This window comes from Engystomops pustulosus, chromosome 8 (assembly GCF_040894005.1).
Source record: "Engystomops pustulosus chromosome 8, aEngPut4.maternal, whole genome shotgun sequence".
Taxonomy (NCBI): domain Eukaryota; kingdom Metazoa; phylum Chordata; class Amphibia; order Anura; family Leptodactylidae; genus Engystomops; species Engystomops pustulosus.
Genome location: NC_092418.1, coordinates 9,443,907 through 9,467,655, shown reverse-complemented (window position 1 = coordinate 9,467,655; position 23,749 = coordinate 9,443,907). Strand labels below are relative to the sequence as shown.

General features: G+C 46.4%; 1 protein-coding gene across 1 annotated transcript in view; it reads left to right on the top strand.

The window, feature by feature from the left end:
* Positions 1 to 23,749, top strand: part of LOC140075741 (uncharacterized) — a 73,107-nt gene that overhangs the window by 41,628 nt on the left and 7,730 nt on the right. The window contains exons 10-17 of the mRNA XM_072122011.1: positions 1,588 to 1,938; positions 4,677 to 4,796; positions 7,546 to 7,923; positions 9,297 to 9,599; positions 13,026 to 13,373; positions 15,924 to 16,232; positions 18,880 to 19,299; positions 21,228 to 21,536. Coding sequence (XP_071978112.1) covers positions 1,588 to 1,938; positions 4,677 to 4,796; positions 7,546 to 7,923; positions 9,297 to 9,599; positions 13,026 to 13,373; positions 15,924 to 16,232; positions 18,880 to 19,299; positions 21,228 to 21,536 — 2,538 coding nt within the window. The remainder of the gene's footprint in view (positions 1 to 1,587; positions 1,939 to 4,676; positions 4,797 to 7,545; positions 7,924 to 9,296; positions 9,600 to 13,025; positions 13,374 to 15,923; positions 16,233 to 18,879; positions 19,300 to 21,227; positions 21,537 to 23,749) is intronic.

Here is a 23,749-nt window from a genome sequence, read left to right as displayed (position 1 = left end):
ACTCCCGTTCTGCCACCATACAATCACTTTAACTCCCTTTCTGCCACCATACAATTACATCATCCTCCGTTTCCACTCTCCGCTCTGAGACCCGCGCAGGCGCACTGCCTTCACACCCTTCAAACGCATCTGCCAAATCAATAAAAAACCGCGTGTCTTCCTGGCGCGCCTTCACTCCATCCCGCGCCAGTGACAGCACGCAGCCCTCTTCCCCGCTACACTGAATGCAGCGGTAAGTTTCTCTTCACACCAACACCCCCTCCGGACCTCCTTTACCCCCGTTCTTCACCCTTCCATCGCTCTCATTTAAACTCATTTATACCCATCTTCCCTCCACCAGGATCGGACCCCTAGGCAGCACAGCATCTGCCACAAGCAACAGCAGGCCTTTCTGCAGGTACCCTATTACCTACACCTATCCCTGCAGTCACCAATCATTCCCATATCTGTCTGCCAACTCTTTGTACATACATTTATTCATCCATCTATTTATCTATTTATTTATTTATTTATATATCTAATGGTATTTTTACTATCTTATTTCTTTTCAATACACACATAGTTGTATACATATATCTATCTTTATATTTTCATATATATACCTACACTATTTATGTGTCGACCAAATGCCTAATGTTGAATTTGACGTTCATCATTTTTATAACCCTGTTCTTAACCTCTGTGTTTTATACTTATATATATTTTACTAATTACTAATTACTAATCAGTTTACTCTATATGTCTTTTTCTGTCTGTTTTTACCATGCAACCCCACAGTGTTTGACCTGATGAAGACGCCAATACGGTGTCGAAACGCGTAGTCACAGTTCTAATAAAAACTAAAAACTCAATACATTTTGGGTGTAGCGCGTCTCACTACTCGACCCCGTTTTTTCCTCCATTTCTGTACACAACATCTGGATTCACATCCAGTTCCGGGGCGAAACGCTGCAACACCACCCTAATACCTCTTTCCCGTTTTTTGTGCATACATTTTCGGCGCCTAGCTCTCGAATATCCCTCGTTTTTCTCTTCCCCTCCTCATACACCAGGACTGATAGAGACAGGTTGGAATAATATCTGTGAGATACTGTATTTTTGTTAATTTGCGAATAAGAGAATGTGTTATTTTGTTATCCTGAGTTTAAGAATCTTGTCTTTGTGGGAATACCCCTTATGTGTAAAAAAATATAATAGAAACTGATGAAAATGCTGTATAGTGCTCAAAATGGTAAATGAAAACGTCATCTCACCTCACAAAAATAGACACCACCCACAGCTCCGTGCACCAAAGAATGAAAAAGTTATTAGCGACAAAAGACGGCAAAATTGAGATTTTATTTTTGTTCAGAAGGTTTTCATTTTTTAAAATGTATTAAAACACATTAAAACCTGTATAAACCTAGTATCCTCATGATTGGACCCTCGCATGAAATTTACTGATTTGTGCTTTTTTATCCCCAAAAGTAAATGCAGCAGTCGAAAGATCAGAATAATGTCTGTGACCACTATTTTTCATCAGGAAGGTTTTGCTATTGTTCTTTTTATGTTCATTTGATAATTATATAATGTATTGTTATGTTTTAGATTTTCCATGGAAGCCAGAATTACGAGAGATTCCCATTCCCAATCTTCTTGCTGGTATCACAGCGACGCTGAGATGTGAGGTGTCCAACGTCTTCCCCGATGTGCTGCGTGTGAGGTGGCTGAAGAAGGAGAAGGACAGTCAGGAATTATTCCCCCTGGTGCATGGGGATAACTATAGGATCTCAGACATTACACCTGAGCGGCAGCAGGATAACACCTTTACATATAAGGGATGCTTAAGGTTTACGCCATCAATCAGCGGCGACCAAGGAGCAGAGGTTATATTGAGGGTGGAGCATCCCAGCTTAGGAAACCCTGCGGAGCAGAGCAGCGGACCCCTCGCTATACAAGGTGAGGCTGGGAGATACTGTCAGAATATCAGATTCAGGTGGAAGGATCTTGAAACATATTAAACCACCTTGAAATCTGTCTGAAATCACTTATCCCTGAGGGATTTGCTTCCCTCATGCCTTTAGTTTTCTGCTACACACAGTCCTGGTCTGATTTGAAATATGCAAACGAATGCATGGAAAGCCCCTAGCCGTGTGCATGGAAAGCCCCTAGCCGTGTGCATGGATAGCCCCTAGCCGTGTGCATGGAAAGCCCCTAGCCGTGTGCATGGATAGCCCCTAGCCGTGTGCATGGAAAGCCCCTAGCCGTGTGCATGGAAAGCCCCTAGCCGTGTGCATGGAAAGCCCCTAGCCGAGTGCATGGATGGCCTCTAACCGTGTGCATGGAAAGCCCCTAGCCGTGTGCATGGATATCCCCTAGCCGTGTGCATGGATGGCCTCTAACCGTGTGCATGGATGGCCCCTAGCCGTGTGCATGGAAAGCCCCTAGCCGCGTGCATGGAAAGCCCCTAGCCGCGTGCATGGAAAACCCCTAGCCGTGTGCATGGATAGCCCCTAGCCGTGTGCATGGATAGCCCCTAGCCGTGTGCATGGATAGCCCCTAGCCGTGTGCATGGATAGCCCCTAGCCGTGTGCATGGATATCCCCTAGCCGTGTGCATGGATATCCCCTAGCCGTGTGCATGGAAAGCCCCTAGCCGTGTGCATGGAAAGCCCCTAGCCGTGTGCATGGAAAGCCCCTAGCCGTGTGCATGGATATCCCCTAGCCGTGTGCATGGATATCCCCTAGCCGTGTGCATGGATATCCCCTAGCCGTGTGCATGGAAAGCCCCTAGCCGTTTGCATGGAAAGCCCCTAGCCGTGTGCATGGAAAGCCCCTAGCCGTGTGCATGGATGGCCTCTAACCGTGTGCATGGATAGCCCCTAGCCGTGTGCATGGAAAGCCCCTAGCCGTGTGCATGGATAGCCCCTAGCCGTGTGCATGGATAGCCCCTAGCCGTGTGCATGGAAAGCCCCTACCCGTATGCATGGATATCCCCTAGCCGTGTGCATGGATATCCCCTAGCCGTGTGCATGGATAGCCCCTAGCCGTGTGCATGGAAAGCCTCTAACCGTGTGCATGGATGGCCCCTAGCCTTGTGCATGGATAGCCCCTAGCCGTGTGCATGGAAAGCCCCTAGCCGTGTGCATGGATGGCCTCTAACCGTGTGCATGGATAGCCCCTAGCCGTGTGCATGGAAAGCCCCTAGCCGTGTGCATGGAAAGCCCCTAGCCGTGTGCATGGATAGCCCCTAGCCGTGTGCATGGAAAGCCCCTAGCCGTGTGCATGGAAAGCCCCTAGCCGTGTGCATGGAAAGCCCCTAGCCGTGTGCATGGAAAGCCTCTAACCGTGTGCATGGAAACCCCCTAGCCGTGTGCATGGAAAGCCCCTAGCCGTGTGCATGGAAAGCCCCTAGCCGTGTGCATGGATGGCCCCTAGCCGTGTGCATGGATATCCCCTAGCCGTGTGCATGGATGGCCTCTAACCGTGTGCATGGATGGCCCCTAGCCGTGTGCATGGAAAGCCCCTAGCCGTGTGCATGGAAAGCCCCTAGCCGTGTGCATGGATGGCCCCTAGCCGTGTGCATGGATATCCCCTAGCCGTGTGCATGGATGGCCTCTAACCGTGTGCATGGATGGCCCCTAGCCGTGTGCATGGATATCCCCTAGCCGTGTGCATGGATATCCCCTAGCCGTGTGCATGGATATCCCCTAGCCGTGTGCATGGATATCCCCTAGCCGTGTGCATGGATATCCCCTAGCCGTGTGCATGGAAAGCCCCTAGCCGTGTGCATGGATGGCCCCTAGCCGTGTGCATGGATATCCCCTAGCCGTGTGCATGGATGGCCTCTAACCGTGTGCATGGATGGCCCCTAGCCGTGTGCATGGATATCCCCTAGCCGTGTGCATGGATATCCCCTAGCCGTGTGCATGGATATCCCCTAGCCGTGTGCATGGATATCCCCTAGCCGTGTGCATGGATAGCCTCTAACCGTGTGCATGGATGGCCCCTAGCCGTGTGCATGGATATCCCCTAGCCGTGTGCATGGATGGCCTCTAACCGTGTGCATGGATAGCCCCTAGCCGTGTGCATGGATAGCCCCTAGCCGTGTGCATGGATATCCCCTAGCCGTGTGCATGGATATCCCCTAGCCGTGTGCATGGATATCCCCTAGCCGTGTGCATGGATAGCCTCTAACCGTGTGCATGGATAGCCCCTAGCCGTGTGCATGGACTTTTACAAAAATGTCACAATCACACTCCAATCCGGAAAGACGCATTTCAGAACAGACTTACTGACATACTAAATTCATGTCATTTGCCATTATTATTATTTTGCACACGAAAGCAAAAATTACTTAAAAAATTTCCCTTATTAAAAAACCACCCCTGTGTCTAATCTCAGGGTATCTCAGGCTCTCAGCCTTCTATGAAGTCCTGTAAATGTTGTTAAAGTTTCTCTGAACTATGGTTAGTAGTGGTACAAGTATTCGGGCTCACATTGCACCAGAATTCTTGTGCCTTTTGCGTAGTAATAATAATAATAATTCCTTTATTTATATGGCGCCAACAGATTCTGCAGCGCAGCACAGAGCTCGGTCCCTAGTAGATCTCCCCATTGTGTCCACTACTCTCACACAAATGTCACAGTCTGAGATCAGGTCAGTGTTACTAGATGTATTTGTGATCTGTTTTACAGATGTCAAGAGCTCAGCTTCATCTCAGGACAAGATAGATTCTGCTCTTCCTACACCAGAAACAGGTTTCGGTGCTCCTCAGGATAAAATTGGGGACTTAAGAGGCAAAGTACAACAAAAAAGTGAGTTTTGGGACAATATATGTCTGTATTTTTGTTTACAGTGTATCCAATAATGTAGCAGCCGTTCTGTCCCTAGGGCAGAGCAATGTAACTCTGCTAATGGAAGTGGAATGATATTATAGGTGGTTATGTATGAGCCTGTGGCCTCTTCTTCTGATAGGGGAGCTGCTTAGCATGACCACTAGGGACAGGTAGACTTTCTGCAGTAGGATAAGTAAACATATGGTTAGGCTGCTGCTCTTGCACACAGCCTGGTCCCTGTTGTGTCTGCCCTCCCAGGGTACCAGGGGGTTATTCGACTAAGACCTCCATGTACAGAATCTCCCCCTATGTATTTTTTCTGACATCTGGATGATGTTTTAAACTACCGTATATACTTGAGTATAAGCCAAAAAATGCGCCAAAAAACCCTAAATAGGCTTATACTCGAGTCTATGAAAAAAACCTCTGTTCTCACCTTTACCGACCCCACACACACACACCTCCCACTGGTCCTCTTCGGTCTTCAGCTCCTTCTAGGGCTCCCCGCAAGGTCCCATAGCAGAGTAGGCCTCATTCAAAAGGTGTTAAACAGCAATCCTGTCACACACATATATATGTGTATATATATATACAGGCAGTCCCCGGGTTACGTACAAGATAGGGTCCGGAGGTTTGTTCTTAAGTTGAATTTGTATGTAAGTCGAAACTGTATATTTTATAATTGGAGATCCAGACAAAAAAAAAATTTGGCCCCAGTAACAATTATAGTTTAAACATTTTCTGCTGTAATGGGACCAAAGATTATCAATAAAGCTTCATTACAGACACCTTACAGCTGATCATTGCAGCCTGGGACTATAGTAACATCCAGAGAGGTCACCAGAGGTCAGAGGGGTCTGTCTGTAACTATGGGGTGTCTGTAAGTCGGGTGTCCTTAAGTAGGGGACCGCCTGTATATTATATAATTACATGTGCAGCTGGGATGGATTCAGAGAACAAGCAGATGTTGGGGTCAGGGAGGTTTCGGGGCTTCTTGTTCCCCGCTTTGTTTCACTTACCGTATTTGGCTTTAGATACCAATCACTTATATATTTAATTTATTTTTCATGGTAAACTTTTCTGGTTTATCTACTGGATATAATATAAAAATCATAATGAAGGGGGATGTGACTGCAGGGATGTGAAGGTAACAGGAGAATTCAGAGGAGAATGACGTCAGTGATTGTGTCACTCGCTGTGGGGCTCAGCTGTTACTTCTTTGCCTTCACAATGTACAATGTAACGTGAGAAAGGCTTTTAACCCCTTAACGCTCTGCGCCGTAGCTCTACGGCGCAGAGGTATAAGGGATGTATGAAGAGGGCTCACGGGCTGAGTCCTCTTCATACAGAGGTGGGGGTTTTTGCATTTTGCACAAAACCCCCACCGCTAATAACCGCGGTCGGTGCTTGCACCGATCGCGGCTATTAACCCCCTAAACGCCGCCGGCAAAGTCGCCGGCGGCGTTTAAAAGACGGCGGCGCATGGGCGCCCCCATCTTTTTTCCGATCGCCACGCCCCCGAACGTCATCGGGGGGCGGCGATCAGTTGCCATGGTAGCCTCGTGTCTTCTTTTGACACGAGGCTATCTGGCAGCTGCATATTCGTTACAATGAGCCAGTGGCTCATTGTAATGAATGTGCTGCAAAAATGCCATATATTGCAATACAGAAGTATTGCAGTATATGGTAGCAGCGATCTGACCATCTAGGGTTAATGTACCCTAGATGGTCTAAAAGATAGTGAAAAAAAAAAGAAAAAAAAAAGTTTAAAAAAATAAAAAAAAGTAATAAAATATTAAAAGTTCAAATCACCCCCCTTTCCCTAGAACAGATATAAAACATAACAAACAGTAAAAATCACAGACATATTAGGTATCGCCGCGTCCCAAAATGCCCGATCTATCAAAATATAAAAACGGTTACGGCCGGCGGTGACCTCCGAGGCGGGAAATGGCGCCCAAATGTCCGAAATGCGACTTTTACACCTTTTTACATAACATAAAAAATGAAATAAAAAATGATCAAAATGTCGCACAGACCTCAAAACAGTAGCAATGAAAACGTCGCCTCATTTCTCAAAAAATGACCCCTCACACATCTCCGTGCGCCAAAGTATGAAAAAGTTATTAGCGTCAGAAGATGGCAAAATTTTTTTTTTCTTTTTTGTACACATTCGTTTAATTTATGAAAATGTATTAAAACACAATAAAACCTGTATAAATTTGGTATCACCGCGATCGCACCGAACCAAAAAATAAAGTAGGCGTGTTATTTGGAGCGAAGAGTGAAAGTCGTAAAAACTGAGCCCACAAGAACGTGACGCACATGCGGTTTTTTTTCAATTTTTCCACATTTGGAATTTTTTTTGCAGCTTCGCAGTACACGGCATGTTAAAATAAATAACATTACGGGAAAGTAAAATTTGTTACGCACAAAATAAGCCCTCACACAGGTCTGTACACGTAAAAATGAAAAAGTTATGGATTTTTGAAGTTGGAGAGCGAGAAATGAGGCGAAAAACCCTCCGTCCTTAAGGGGTTAATGGATATTGAGAATCTTTTTTCCTTATTGAGAGTTTTTCTTATTTAGATTATTACAAGTAGAAAAATTATACATGTACATAAAGAGAACTAGCGGCGTGTCATCATTACTGTATATGAGTATATATCCATTTCATGCTACATGGAGTATAACTTCATATTCTGCCATTTCTCTCTCGTTCCACCAGATCACAGGCCTCTCATTGTTGGGGACATCCGAGGATGCAATGAGTGGACACACAAGCAGAAGGTGACTCTTCAGTGTCCTGTGTCTTACTGTCCTGAGGATGTAACGGTCATGTGGGCGGTGACGGAAGGTGATGGCGGTGTCCAGGAATTACCCGGCGCAGCATCACAACCCATCAAGGAGAAAGAAGCTCTGAAGACGTGTGGTTATCACCTTACACAGGAGACGGAGGAGTCTGATGTAGAAGGACTGTATAATGTCACCAGTATAATGACATTTATACCGACTGTGATCCAACATTACGGATGTCGTATTACCTGCACAGTGACCTGCAGAGGGGACACCACCAGCAAGACCTTCCAGCCCAAATCAGTTCATGGTAAAACTATTCACATCTATATATATGACACAGAGTCCTAGCCCCGCTTTCATCTAAGGTTGGATGGGTTTATAGAATCACAGGTTGCAATGAGATCTATGATTGACTCCCCCCAGCACACACTCCCCCCAGTATATATGTAGCCCAGCACACACTCTCCCAGCATATATGTAGCCCAGCATACACTCTCCCAGCATATATGTAGCCCAGCATACACTCTCCCAGCATATATGTAGCCCAGCACACACTCCCCCCAGTATATATGTAGCCCAGCACACACTCCCCCCCAGTATATATGTAGCCCAGCATACACTCTCCCAGCATATATGTAGCCCAGCACACACTCCCCCAGTATATATGTAGCCCAGCATACACTCTCCCAGTATATATGTAGCCCAGCACACACTCCCCCCCAGTATATATGTAGCCCAGCACACACTCCCCCCAGTATATATGTAGCCCAGCATACACTCTCCCAGCATATATGTAGCCCAGCACACACTCCCCCAGTATATATGTAGCCCAGCATACACTCTCCCAGCATATATGTAGCCCAGCACACACTCCCCCAGTATATATGTAGCCCAGCACACACTCCCCCCCAGTATATATGTAGCCCAGCATACACTCTCCCAGCATATATGTAGCCCAGCACACACTCCCCCCCCAGTATATATGTAGCCCAGCATACACTCCCCCCCAGTATATATGTAGCCCAGCACACACTCCCCCAGTATATATGTAGCCCAGCACACACTCCCCCCCAGTATATATGTAGCCCAGCACACACTCCCCCCAGTATACATGTTGCCCAGCACCCCCCGCATTATGTATACTTAGCCTAACACATATTTGTACTTCGGTGCACCCTGAGAAAGGTAGGACCCCTCCCCCTAAGTAAATGAACAATAATATGGGCAGTAAAGAGAAAAATAAAATACAAACTCGTCTCTCCTCTGAGTGACTGCACTGTCTGCGTCCTCTGTATCACTCAGCTGGCACAGCACTGCCTGACGGATGCAAGCAGAGGTAGTGGAGTTACACCATCCACTAATCAGTGCTACATTTGTCTTAAAGATGACTTTTCAGAGATTTTTTCTGGGATGGTGCCCCTGAAGTTTTGTAGCAGTAAGAAACCTTAAGCGATCACCTACTCTTCCTCCCCCTCACCCCGGCCCTGACTGCTAATATAGGGCTTGGATGTGGTAGCACTTTATGATCTGAGGGAGTCTCCCTCTTATTTAGCACTGCGCCCCTTTCTATGTTTCCTTACACAGAGGTGATTGTGGAGGGGACAGCAGCTCGCCCCATTTAGTAGGACCACAGCTTTTCTCATATATTATATAACCGATATATTATATATTATCTTCCAGCTAAGCCGCGAGTGGTGGATCCTGTGAAAGCGGTTCTGACTGAATCCGGAGATGTGATGTGTGCGCTGACTCTGCAGAACTTCTATCCTAAACATATTACTATCAAATGGACAACGGGACAGAATCCGCTGACATCACAAGAAGATCTACAAGAAAATACTGATCGCACCTATAATATCTGCAGCCGCTGCACCATCCCCGGGCGTCTCCTTATAGATCCAGACTTTAAGCTAAGCGTAAGGTGGAGGCACAAAACTATGAAGGAAAGAGTAAGAGTCCTGTCCTGGAGAGACCAGGATAACAGTAAGATACAAGCTTTACCCATTGTATAGTTACATTACTTGTACTGCTCTTAATGGGCTACAACACTAAACTAGCAGTAACCTGACATAGGGTGCATCATATTTCTCATTCACACTATAATGTTTAAACTTGCTGTTTTATCTAAAAAGATTGGGGTGGAATTCATTAATGTGTCCCCGGCTCTGACAGTGGAAATGGGAGAGCACTGGTCTTTTGCTGCAGCAGATTTATCACACCGGTGATGAATCTGTTGCAGTTTTTGTTGCAGACATCGGAGGCAAAATGCGGAGGATTTTATTACCTCTGCTGGACCATTGAAACAACTTCTAAAGTTTGGAGATCAAATTAATATCTCGTTTTCTGCAGAATGTTATGTAGATGACGCCAGAAGTAACTTCATTGTGGGCAGCTTACTCCGAGCCATGCATTCCCAAATTCCTACTTTTCATAAACTTCTCCTTAGGCTACGTTCACACTGCCGTTGCCCGCTACAGTACGGTATGGCGGGCAACGGCAGTGCACGGGGAGAGGAGGAGGAGGTGAGCGCAGCTCACCCCCGCCCCTCTCCATAGGAAGTTATGGCGCACGGCGCCGTACTACGGACAAAGATAGGACTTGTCCTATCTTTTTCCGGGGTACGGAGCGGTACGGTGACTCACGTGTGGGGGACATATATCGGCCGTATACGTCCGTATACGTCCCCCATACGGCAGTGTGAATGTAGCCTTAGAGTTAGGCTACATTCACAGAGGACGTATATACATCCCCCATAGGCCGGCAATGGGTGCACGGAACCGGACAGAGCTGTAACACACATGTGGCACCATTCCGTACCCGGAGGGAAGATTGGACATGTTTAAACAAGCAGCGCACACTCCCTCCTCCCCTCCCGTGTGCTGACGTGTGCCCGCCGTGCTACGGTACTGCGAGTACACATGTGTGTGAATGCAGACTTATCTGTATCTAATACAAACCGTATAAATTAAATCCCTTTCAAAAACATTGCTTCCCAGCTCAAAAATATAATCTAACGTTGCAGAAACCTAAACTCCACTTTCCAACAAAGTAAGTCAAATATTCCATTCTGTAATTCAAGCTTTAGCCTTTTTACACTACAATGAGGACTATGGGGTTATTTATCATTAGGCGGCTCCATGCGACAGTTCTATGTCTGTCTCTGGATCTCCGCCGGCCCTCAGAATTATTCAAGTGGGCCCCTTCAAAAATCTTCCAAAAGTCACAGCACATACACCAGCAGGGACTGCAGTGACTATGCAGGGACTGCAGTGACTATGCAGGGACTGCAGTGACTGGTGTTGTTGCACTAGCAGTAGCTTTATGTCTACCCCAGTATAGAGAAGTATCAGAAATAGTACCGTGCGACTTTTTAGCAATGAAAATTCACAAACAAAAACCTCTATGCAACTTTTTTACGGCAGCTAAACCAATGATAATTCTCCACCTATGTCTGCATATCAAATTATTAGCTTCAAACATGTCAGCATCAAATGAATTTTGCCAGGATAACTAGAGCACAGTTTAGGCTCTCAACACACCTAGTATACTGATATAGACATCAGGGTCGGTAAGCCAAAAATTCTGACTCTGCTACTCCCTAACTTCAGGTCCAGCTCCACCAAAATGGTCACCAACTCCATAACTCTGACTCCACAGCCCTGTACTGGTCACTTTAGTATTTGTAACATGAGAGTGGCTGTTCCTCTTATCTGTAGCAGAGGAGCTTCATATTCATCTCAAATTAAAGCCTAGAAGAGGATGCACAACCTGCAGCCGATGGGCCACATGTGACCTTTTAAGCCTCGAGCTGCGCCCTCACCCTGCTGACAGTAAGCGTCCAATGCTTCAATAACTGATGGAAGCGACCATTGGTGCATGAGGCCGGGTAGCTGTGAGTGCAGCTGAGAAGTCCTCACTGCTCGCAGCTCCTCTCCGGCCTCAGTTTCCTGACTTTGTATATGAACCAGTGTCAGAAACCAGAGTAGAGTGTCTCAGGAGCAGGAGAGGTCCCAAGAGTGGTAAGTACTTGTCAGCTGTACTGTACTGCTCCGGGTCCTGATGACGCTGCATACACAGACAGAGCAGAGAGGCCTCAGGAGCAGGAGGGGTCCCAGGAGTGGGAAGTACTTGTCACCTGTACTGTACTGCTCCGGGTCCTGATGACGCCGCATACACAGACAGAGCAGAGAGGCCTCAGGAGCAGGAGAGGTCCCAGGAGTGGGAAGTACTTGTCAGCTGTACTGTACTGCTCCGAGTCCTGATGCCGCCGCATACACAGACAGAGCAGAGAGGCCTCAGGAGCAGGAGAGGTCCCAGGAGTGGTAAGTACTTGTCACCTGTACTGTACTGCTCCGAGTCCTGATGCCGCCGCATACACAGACAGAGCAGAGAGGCCTCAGGAGCAGGAGAGGTCCCAGGAGTGGGAAGTACTTGTCAGCTGTACTGTACTGCTCCGAGTCCTGATGCCGCCGCATACACAGACGGAGCAGAGCGACCTCAGGAGCAGGAGAGGTCCCAGGAGTGGTAAGTACTTGTCAGCTGTGCTGTACTGCTCCGAGTCCTGATCCCGCCGCATACACAGACACAGCAGAGAGGCCTCAGGAGCAGGAGAGGTCCCAGGAGTGGTAAGTACTTGTCACCTGTACTGTACTGCTCCGAGTCCTGATCCCGCCGCATACACAGACAGAGCAGAGAGGCCTCAGGAGCAGGAGAGGTCCCAGGAGTGGTAAGTACTTGTCAGCTGTACTGTACTGCTCCGAGTCCTGATGCCGCCACATACACAGACAGAGCAGAGAGGCCTCAGGAGCAGGAGAGGTCCCAGGAGTGGTAAGTACTTGTCACCTGTACTGTACTGCTCCGAGTCCTGATGCCGCCACAGACACAGCAGAGAGGCAGTGTGGTGCAGGGAGGAGAAGAGGAGCCAGGAAAGGAGAGGATTTGTCTGCTCTGGAGTCTCTAGTATTAGTTGTTGTCTCTGGGTGCCTCCAGTATTATTATCTATTCTGGAGTCTCCACTATTATTGTCAGCTCTGAATGCAGTATTTGGTGGCTGGCGTGGTATTTATTGCTGTACTGTGGAGTATATCATTTATGGGGTGGCATTTTGTGCTGTACTCTGTTGGTGCATCTAGGGTGCTGGGTGCTGGTGCTGCCCCTTAAAGTTGAACAGTATGGCAGTATGGCCCTTGGACCCATAAAGGTAGTTTGACCCTGGTATAAATGCTTAGATCATGAACAGACATGTTAAGGAAATATATATGTGAGGAGTCGGTCCAGTTTATCATGATTCAAAATGGTCACCGACTCCACAAGTCCGCAGTCCTAATAGACATGTTGTAGGATATGTTACTTATAGGCTCTTAAAATGGTAAAGAGAAATCCCTGATGACTTTCTCTCTATTTCTAAAGGTTTTCCTTGGCGTCCTGTGATCCAGGAGGTTCCGGTACCTCACGTCCTGATGGGAGAATCACTCCTTCTCCAGTATAACATCTCCGGGTATTTCCCGGATGCTGTGACTGTGCACTGGTACAAGAAGGAGAAGGGAGCACCGGCATCTGCTCTTATACATAACAGGGATAAGTATGAGATATTAGACACCACGTCCCAGGGACACCCGGACTCCACATACTCCTGTACAGCCCGACTGCGCTTCACCCCAACACTAAAGGATCAGGGAACAGAGATCATCTGCAGAGTGGAGCATCCGAGCCTGGACGGAGCGTTAGAGAGGAGCTCTGGACCCTTACATGTGCAGGGTGAGTACACGGGGCGCTGTATAGCAAACCTTCTCAACATTGGACTTGATACAATTGGCATTAGGTCTCTTCTGTTTTACACAGCAGATACAGGTTCACGGTCCATGGCTGGAGACAACTCAGATTACAGACCATCAGCCCCCTCAGTTGTTCTGGTCTTATGACACCACAGTATATGAATTGTGATTTTCACATTCTATGAAATTGAAGGAAAAGAACAGCGCCTACAAGGAAAATACAGATAAACAAGTCTGCAAACTCCAAACTAAAATATCACATTTTTTATCCTCTGTTCTAAATGGCACAATGACAAAACACATGGCTTGTTTCCTTGCACCGTGCAAAGCGACTTGAATAAAAACTGGTATTTATAAAAACTACAAATTACGGGCAGCAGGGAAGAAAAAGGTTTCCTGAAGTTTTTTTCTTTTTTAAGCAAAAACTGACGTATATAAGGATAATAAAATTAGCACAACTTCATATTTTTATTCCGATAAATAGCTCCAAATCCGGTGCATGCCATTATTTTTTATTGTTGGTGATAACATTGCCACTGCTCTCTAAAACACAATAGGGCCCATTTACTGAGGTCTAGTAGACCAACTTATGTTATCTACACACAGCTGTAATTCCTCAGCCATTTATCAGGCATCAAAAACCAGATCAATGCCATGACCACCAATGCCATGACCATCAGTGCCATGACCACCAATGCCATGACCACCAATGCCTTGACCACCAATGCCTTGACCATCAGTGCCATGACCATCAGTGCCATGACCATCAGTGCCATGTCCACCAATGCCTTGACCATCAGTGCCATGTCCACCAATGCCTTGACCATCAGTGCCATGTCCACCAATGCCATGACCATCAGTGCCATGTCCACCATTGCCATGTCCACCAATGCCTTGACCATCAGTGCCATGACCACCAATGCCTTGACCACCAATGCCTTGACCATCAGTGCCATGACCATCAGTGCCATGACCATCAGTGCCATGTCCACCAATGCCTTGACCATCAGTGCCATGTCCACCAATGTCTTGACCATCAGTGCCATGTCCACCAATGCCATGACCATCAGTGCCATGTCCACCATTGCCATGTCCACCAATGCCTTGACCATCAGTGCCATGACCACCAATGCCTTGACCACCAATGCCTTGACCATCAGTGCCATGACCATCAGTGCCATGACCATCAGTGCCATGTCCACCAATGCCTTGACCATCAGTGCCATGTCCACCAATGCCATGACCATCAGTGCCATGTCCACCATTGCCATGTCCACCAATGCCATGACCATCAGTGCCATGACCACCAATGCCTTGACCACCAATGCCTTGACCATCAGTGCCATGACCATCAGTGCCATGACCATCAGTGCCATGTCCACCAAAGCCTTGACCATCAGTGCCATGTCCACCAATGCCTTGACCATCAGTGCCATGTCCACCAATGCCATGACCATCAGTGCCATGTCCACCATTGCCATGTCCACCAATGCCTTGACCATCAGTGCCATGACCACCAATGCCTTGACCACCAATGCCTTGACCATCAGTGCCATGACCATCAGTGCCATGACCATCAGTGCCATGTCCACCAATGCCATGACCATCAGTGCCATGTCCACCAATGCCATGACCATCAGTGCCATGTCCACCATTGCCATGTCCACCAATGCCTTGACCATCAGTGCCATGTCCACCAATGCCATGACCATCAGTGCCATGTCCACCAATGCCATGACCATCAGTGCCATGTCCACCAATGCCATGACCATCAGTGCCATGTCCACCAATGCCATGACCATCAGTGCCATGTCCACCAATGCCATGACCATCAGTGCCATGTCCACCAATGCCATGACCACCAATGCCATAACCATCAATGCCATGACCATCAATGCCCTGACCATCAGTGCCATGTCCATCAGTGCCATGATTTTGTTGAGGCAGGGGGGTGGATATCAACATTTGCATTGCATAGGGGGTTTTTTTTTAGCATCGCTAGCACATCCTAGTTTTTCCAAGGCCCATATGCTACTGATAAAACTGCCCACAAAGGAAGAGATTCATTATGCTTTCTCCGCCAGTTTTGATCTGGACTACTTGTCTGAACTGGACCAGTAGTCCAGTGGAGTTTATACCCACATTCACTAAGAGGCTTGGGCATCTTACTGAATACGGGTGCCGGACCACCAGTAGAACCGCATCAGTAAAAAACAACGAACAGGTTTAAAAAATGTTTCCACGGACCACAGATCCTCTGTGAAAATTGCAAATTACGGATGCGAAAAAAACCCTAGTGTGAAAGGAGAATTACCAGAAATATATCGGTAGTTATAACACACAGACACATCAAGCTTTGCTGAACCTGACGCCGATTTAGATTTATATTCTCTATTGTCTAAATTTTAGACAGGATTCAATGATGTGTGTACATTTTTTCATATTTTACTAGATTTTCAACTAAAATTTAAGGCAGAAGTTGACCTTTGACGTTCAGATTAACTTCAGTCCTTTCTGACTTGTTATTTTCTAGGTAAAATAAAGAGCCGAAAACCCATAAAAGTAACTGCGGGCAAAGAGGAGATGAAATATTCTCTGCTTCTAGAGAATTTCTATCCTAAAGATCTCCACATTGAATGGCTTGGACTATCAGAAGACGTAACACAGACATTTCCATCATCAGAGAAATATACTAATAATATAGATAAAACACATTCTGTTACCAGTGATTGTAGGGTTCCTGAGAAGGATTTGAAGAAGCCCAACTTCACAGTGCGTGTGACATGGAGGCACGAGTCCATGGATGATGCTGGGAGCAGAGAGGCGTCTATAAGAGATAAAGGTGAGGGAGAAGTGTCCTGAGTGTAACAGAAGCAATTCTCTACATTGCACAACCCTTACAATGCTCTACACTGCACAACCCTAACAACGATCTACATTGCACAACCCTTACAACGATCTGCATTGCAGAACCCTTACAACGATCTACATTGCACAACGCTCTACAATGCCCTACATTGAAGAACCCTTACAACGCTCTACATTGCACAACCCTTACAACGCTCTACACTGCACAACCCTTACAACGCTCTACATTGCACAACCCTTACAACGATCTACATTGCACAACGCTCTACAACGCTCTACACTGCACAACCCTTACAACGCTCTACATTGCACAACCCTTACAACGCTCTACACTGCACAACCCTTACAACGCTCTACATTGCACAACCCTTACAACGCTCTACATTGCACAACCCCTACAACGCTCTACATTACACAACCCTTACAACGCTCTACATTACACAACCCTTACAACGCTCTACATTGCACAACCCTTACAACGCTCTACACTGCACAACCCTTACAACGCTCTACATTGCAGAACCCTTACAACGCTCTACATTGCACAACCCTTACAACGCTCTACATTACACAACCCTTACAACGCTCTACATTACACAACCCTTACAACGCTCTACATTACACAACCCTTACAACGCTCTACATTACACAACCCTTACAACGATCTACATTGCACAACGCTCTACAATGCCCTACATTGAAGAACCCTTACAACGCTCTACATTGCACAACCCTTACAACGCTCTACATTGCACAACCCTTCCAACGCTCTACATTGCACAACCCTAACAACGCACTACATTGCACAACCCTTACAACGCTCTACATTGCAGAACCCTTACAACGATCTACATTGCACAACCCTTACAACGATCTACATTGCACAACCCTTACAACGCTCTACATTGCACAACCCTTACAACGCTCTACATTGCAGAACCCTTACAACGATCTACATTGCACAACCCTTACAACGCTCTACACTGCACAACCCTAACAACGCTCTACATTGCACATCCCTTACAACGCTCTACATTGCACAACCCTTACAACGCTCTACATTGCACAACCCTTACAACGCTCTACATTGCACAACCCTTACAACGCTCTACATTGCACAACCCTTACAATGCTCTACATTGCACAACCCTTACAATGCTCTACATTGCACAACCCTTACAACGCTCTACATTGCACAACCCTTACAATGCTCTACATTGCACAACCCTTACAATGCTCTACATTGCAGAACCCTTACAACGCTCTACATTGCACAACCCTTACAACGCTCTACATTGCACAACCCTTACAACGCTCTACACTGCACAACCCTTACAACGCTCTACATTGCACAACCCTTACAACGCTCTACACTGCACAACCCTTACAATGCTCTACATTGCAGAACCCTTACAACGCTCTACATTGCACAACCCTTACAACGCTCTACATTGCACAACCCTTACAATGCTCTACATTGCACAACCCTTACAATGCTCTACATTGCAGAACCCTTACAACGCTCTACATTGCACAACCCTTACAACGCTCTACATTGCACAACCCTTACAACGCTCTACACTGCACAACCCTTACAACGCTCTACATTGCACAACCCTTACAACGCTCTACATTGCAGAACCCTTACAACGCTCTACATTGCAGAACCCTTACAACGCTCTACATTGCAGAACCCTTACAACGCTCTACATTGCACAACCCTTACAACGCTCTACATTGCACAACCCTTACAACGCTCTACATTGCACAACCCTTACAACGATCTACATTGCAGAACCCTTACAACGCTCTACATTGCACAACCCTTACAACGCTCTACATTGCACAACCCTTACAACGCTCTACATTGCACAACCCTTACAACGCTCTACATTGTACAACCCTTACAACGATCTACATTGCACAACCCTTACAACGCTCTACACTGCACAACCCTTACAACGCTCTACATTGCACAACCCTAACAACGATCTACATTGCAGAACCCTTACAACGCTCTACATTGCAGAACCCTTACAACGCTCTACACTGCACAACCCTAACAACGCTCTACATTGCACAACCCTTATAACGCACTACATTGCACAACCATTACAACGCTCTACATTGCACAACCCTAACAACGCTCTACATTGCACAACCCTTACAACGCTCTACATTGCAGAACCCTTACAACGCTCTACATTGCAGAACCCTTACAACGCTCTACATTGCAGAACCCTTACAACGCTCTACATTGCACAACCCTTATAACGCTCTACATTGCACAACCCTTACAACGCTCTACATTGCAGAACCCTTACAACGCTCTACATTGCAGAACCCTTACAACGCTCTACATTGCACAACCCTTACAACGCTCTACATTGCACAACCCTTACAACGCTCTACAGCAGACAACACAACTCTTAGATCTTTAAATCACACCAAATCTGTATACACGGCCCTGTACAAACCTTACATTGAGTGGGTGCAGCAGTGTGCCATCCGCGATAAGTAGTCTCATTTGTGAACACTTTCTGGTTATTTTGTTGGTTTCTGTGCCTTGTTATGTTATGTATGTAATTGTGAATCACACAGCATTTATCTCTATCCTGCAGATTATCCGTACCGTCCTGACATGAAGATACAGGTGCCGCCTCTGTATGATAACAATGAGGCCGCCCTGGTGTGTACAGTCTCCAACTACTTCCCAGATGCAGTGAATGGGGCATGGCTGAGGAAGAAAAAGTTATCTGGAGAGACACAATACGTTGTGGAAGATGGGATGTACAGGATCTCCAGCGGAGGATTAGGAAGACAGTCTAATAACACATACTCCTATCAGTCATGTCTCATCTTCACTCCCTCTGTGGACTCAGATCAGGGAGCAGAATTCATCTTTCAGGTAGAACATCCCAGCCTTGTGCAGCCCATGAGGAAGAGTACCGGAGCGCTGGAGATAGCGGGTGAGCAGAACAGTACAGGAGCGCTGGAGATAGCGGGTGAGCAGAACAGTACAGGAGCGCTGAAAATAGCAGGTAAGCAGAACAGTACAGGAGCGCTGGAGATAGCGGGTGAGCAGAACAGTACAGGAGCGCTGGAGATAGCGGGTCAGCCCCCTCAGTTGTTCTGGTCTTATGACACCACAGTTTATGAATTGTGATTTTCACATTCTATGAAATTGAAGGAAAAGAACAGCGCCTGCACGAAAAATACAGATAAACAAGTCTGCAAACTCCAAACTAAAATATCACATTTTTTATCCTCTGTTCTAAATGGCACAATGACAAAACACATGGCTTGTTTCCTTGCACCGTGCAAAGCGACTTGAATAAAAACTGGTATTTATAAAAACTACAAATTACGGGCAGCAGGGAAGAAAAAGGTTTCCTGAAGTTTTTTTCTTTTTTAAGCAAAAACTGACGTATATAAGGATAATAAAATTAGCACAACTTCATATTTTTATTCCGATAAATAGCTCCAAATCCGGTGCATGCCAATATTTTTTATTGTTGGTGATAACATTGCCACTGCTCTCTAAAACACAATAGGGCCCATTTACTGAGGTCTAGTAGACCAACTTATGTTATCTACACACAGCTGTAATTCCTCAGCCATTTATCAGGCATCAAAAACCAGATCAATGCCATGACCACCAATGCCATGACCATCAGTGCCATGACCACCAATGCCTTGACCATCAGTGCCATGACCATCAGTGCCATGACCATCAGTGCCATGTCCACCAATGCCTTGACCATCAGTGCCATGTCCACCAATGCCTTGACCATCAGTGCCATGTCCACCAATGCCATGACCATCAGTGCCATGTCCACCATTGCCATGTCCACCAATGCCTTGACCATCAGTGCCATGTCCACCAATGCCATGACCATCAGTGCCATGTCCACCAATGCCATGACCATCAGTGCCATGTCCACCAATGCCTTGACCACCAATGCCTTGACCATCAGTGCCATGACCACCAATGCCTTGACCACCAATGCCTTGACCATCAGTGCCATGACCATCAGTGCCATGACCATCAGTGCCATGACCATCAGTGCCATGTCCACCAATGCCTTGACCATCAGTGCCATGTCCACCAATGCCTTGACCATCAGTGCCATGTCCACCAATGCCATGACCATCAGTGCCATGTCCACCAATGCCATGACCATCAGTGCCATGTCCACCAATGCCATGACCATCAGTGCCATGTCCACCAATGCCATGACCATCAGTGCCATGTCCACCAATGCCATGACCATCAGTGCCATGTCCACCAATGCCATGACCACCAATGCCATAACCATCAATGCCATGACCATCAATGCCCTGACCATCAGTGCCATGTCCATCAGTGCCATGATTTTGTTGAGGCAGGGGGGTGGATATCAACATTTGCATTGCATAGGGGGGTTTTTTTTAGCATCGCTAGCACATCCTAGTTTTTCCAAGGCCCATATGCTACTGATAAAACTGCCCACAAAGGAAGAGATTCATTATGCTTTCTCCGCCAGTTTTGATCTGGACTACTTGTCTGAACTGGACCAGTAGTCCAGTGGAGTTTATACCCACATTCACTAAGAGGCTTGGACCTCTTACTGAATACGGGTGCCGGACCACCAGTAGAACCGCATCAGTAAAAAACAACGAACAGGTTTAAAAAATGTTTCCACGGACCACAGATCCTCTGTGAAAATTGCAAATTACGGATGCGAAAAAAACCCTAGTGTGAAAGGAGAATTACCAGAAATATATCGGTAGTTATAACACACAGACACATCAAGCTTTGCTGACGCCGATTTAGATTTATATTCTCTATTGTCTAAATTTTAGACAGGATTCAATGATGTGTGTACATTTTTTCATATTTTACTAGATTTTCAACTAAAATTTAAGGCAGAAGTTGACCTTTGACGTTCAGATTAACTTCAGTCCTTTCTGACTTGTTATTTTCTAGGTAAAATAAAGAGCCGAAAACCCATAAAAGTAACTGCGGGCAAAGAGGAGATGAAATATTCTCTGCTTCTAGAGAATTTCTATCCTAAAGATCTCCACATTGAGTGGCTTGGACTATCAGAAGACGTAACACAGACATTTCCATCATCAGAGAAATATACTAATAATATAGATAAAACACATTCTGTTACCAGTGATTGTAGGGTTCCTGAGAAGGATTTGAAGAAGCCCAACTTCACAGTGCGTGTGACATGGAGGCACGAGTCCATGGATGATGCTGGGAGCAGAGAGGCGTCTATAAGAGATAAAGGTGAGGGAGAAGTGTCCTGAGTGTAACAGAAGCAATTCTCTACATTGCAGAACCCTTACAACGCTCTACACTGCACAACCCTTACAACGCACTACATTGCACAACCCTTACAACGCTCTACATTGCACAACCCTTACAACGCTCTACACTGCACAACCCTTACAACGCTCTACATTGCACAACCCTAACAACGCTCTACATTGCACATCCCTTACAACGCTCTACATTGCAGAACCCTTACAACGATCTACATTGCACAACCCTTACAACGCTCTACACTGCACAACCCTTACAACGCTCTACATTGCACAACCCTTACAACGCTCTACATTGCACAACCCTTACAACGCTCTACATTGCACAACCCTTACAACGCTCTACATTGCACAACCCTTACAACGCTCTACACTGCACAACCCTTACAACACTCTACATTGCACAACCCTTACAACGCTCTACATTGCAGAACCCTTACAACGCTCTACATTGCAGAACCCTTACAACGCTCTACATTGCACAACCCTTACAACGCTCTACATTGCACAACCCTTACAACGCTCTACATTGCACAACCCTTACAACGCTCTACATTGCACAACCCTTACAACGCTCTACACTGCACAACCCTTACAACACTCTACATTGCACAACCCTTACAACGCTCTACATTGCAGAACCCTTACAACGCTCTACATTGCAGAACCCTTACAACGATCTACATTGCAGAACCCTTACAACGATCTACATTGCACAACCCTTACAACGCTCTACATTGCACAACCCTTACAACGCTCTACATTGCACAACCCTTACAACGCACTACATTGCACAACCCTTACAACGCACTACATTGCACAACCCTTACAACGCTCTACACTGCACAACCCTTACAACACTCTACATTGCACAACCCTTACAACGCACTACATTGCACAACCCTTACAACGCTCTACATTGCAGAACCCTTACAACGATCTACATTGCACAACCCTTACAACGCTCTACATTGCACAACCCTTACAACGCTCTACATTGCACAACCCTTACAATGCTCTACATTGCACAACCCTTACAACGCTCTACATTGCACAACCCTTACAACGCTCTACATTGCACAACCCTTACAACACTCTACATTGCACAACCCTTACAACGCTCTACATTGTACAACCCTTACAATGCTCTACACTGCACAACCCTTACAACGATCTACATTGTACAACCCTTACAATGCTCTACACTGCACAACCCTTACAACGCTCTACATTGCACAACCCTTACAACGCTCTACATTGCACAACCCTAACAACGCTCTACATTGCACATCCCTTACAACGCTCTACACTGCACAACCCTTACAACGCTCTACATTGCAGAACCCTTACAACGATCTACATTGCACAACCCTTACAACGATCTACATTGCACAACCCTTACAACGATCTACATTGTACAACCCTTACAATGCTCTACACTGCACAACCCTTACAACGCTCTACATTGCACAACCCTTACAACGCTCTACATTGCACAACCCTTACAACGCTCTACATTGCACAACCCTTACAACGCTCTACATTGCAGAACCCTTACAACGATCTACATTGCACAACCCTTACAACGATCTACATTGCACAACCCTTACAACGATCTACATTGTACAACCCTTACAATGCTCTACACTGCACAACCCTTACAACGCTCTACATTGCACAACCCTTACAACGCTCTACATTGCACAACCCTAACAACGCTCTACATTGCACATCCCTTACAACGCTCTACACTGCACAACCCTTACAACACTCTACATTGCAGAACCCTTACAACGCTCTACATTGCACAACCCTTATAACGCTCTACATTGCACAACCTTAAAAACGCTCTACATTGCAGAACCCTTACAACGCTCTACATTGCACAACCCTTACAACGCACTACATTGCACAACCCTAACAACGCTCTACATTGCAGAACCCTTACAATGCTCTACATTGCAGAACCCTTACAACGCTCTACATTGCAGAACCCTTACAACGCTCTACATTGCACAACCCTTACAACGCTCTACATTGCAGAACCCTTACAACGATCTACATTGCACAACCCTTACAACGCTCTACATTGCACATCCCTTACAATGCTCTACATTGCACAACCCTTACAACGCTCTACATTGCAGAACCCTTACAATGATCTACATTGCAGAACCC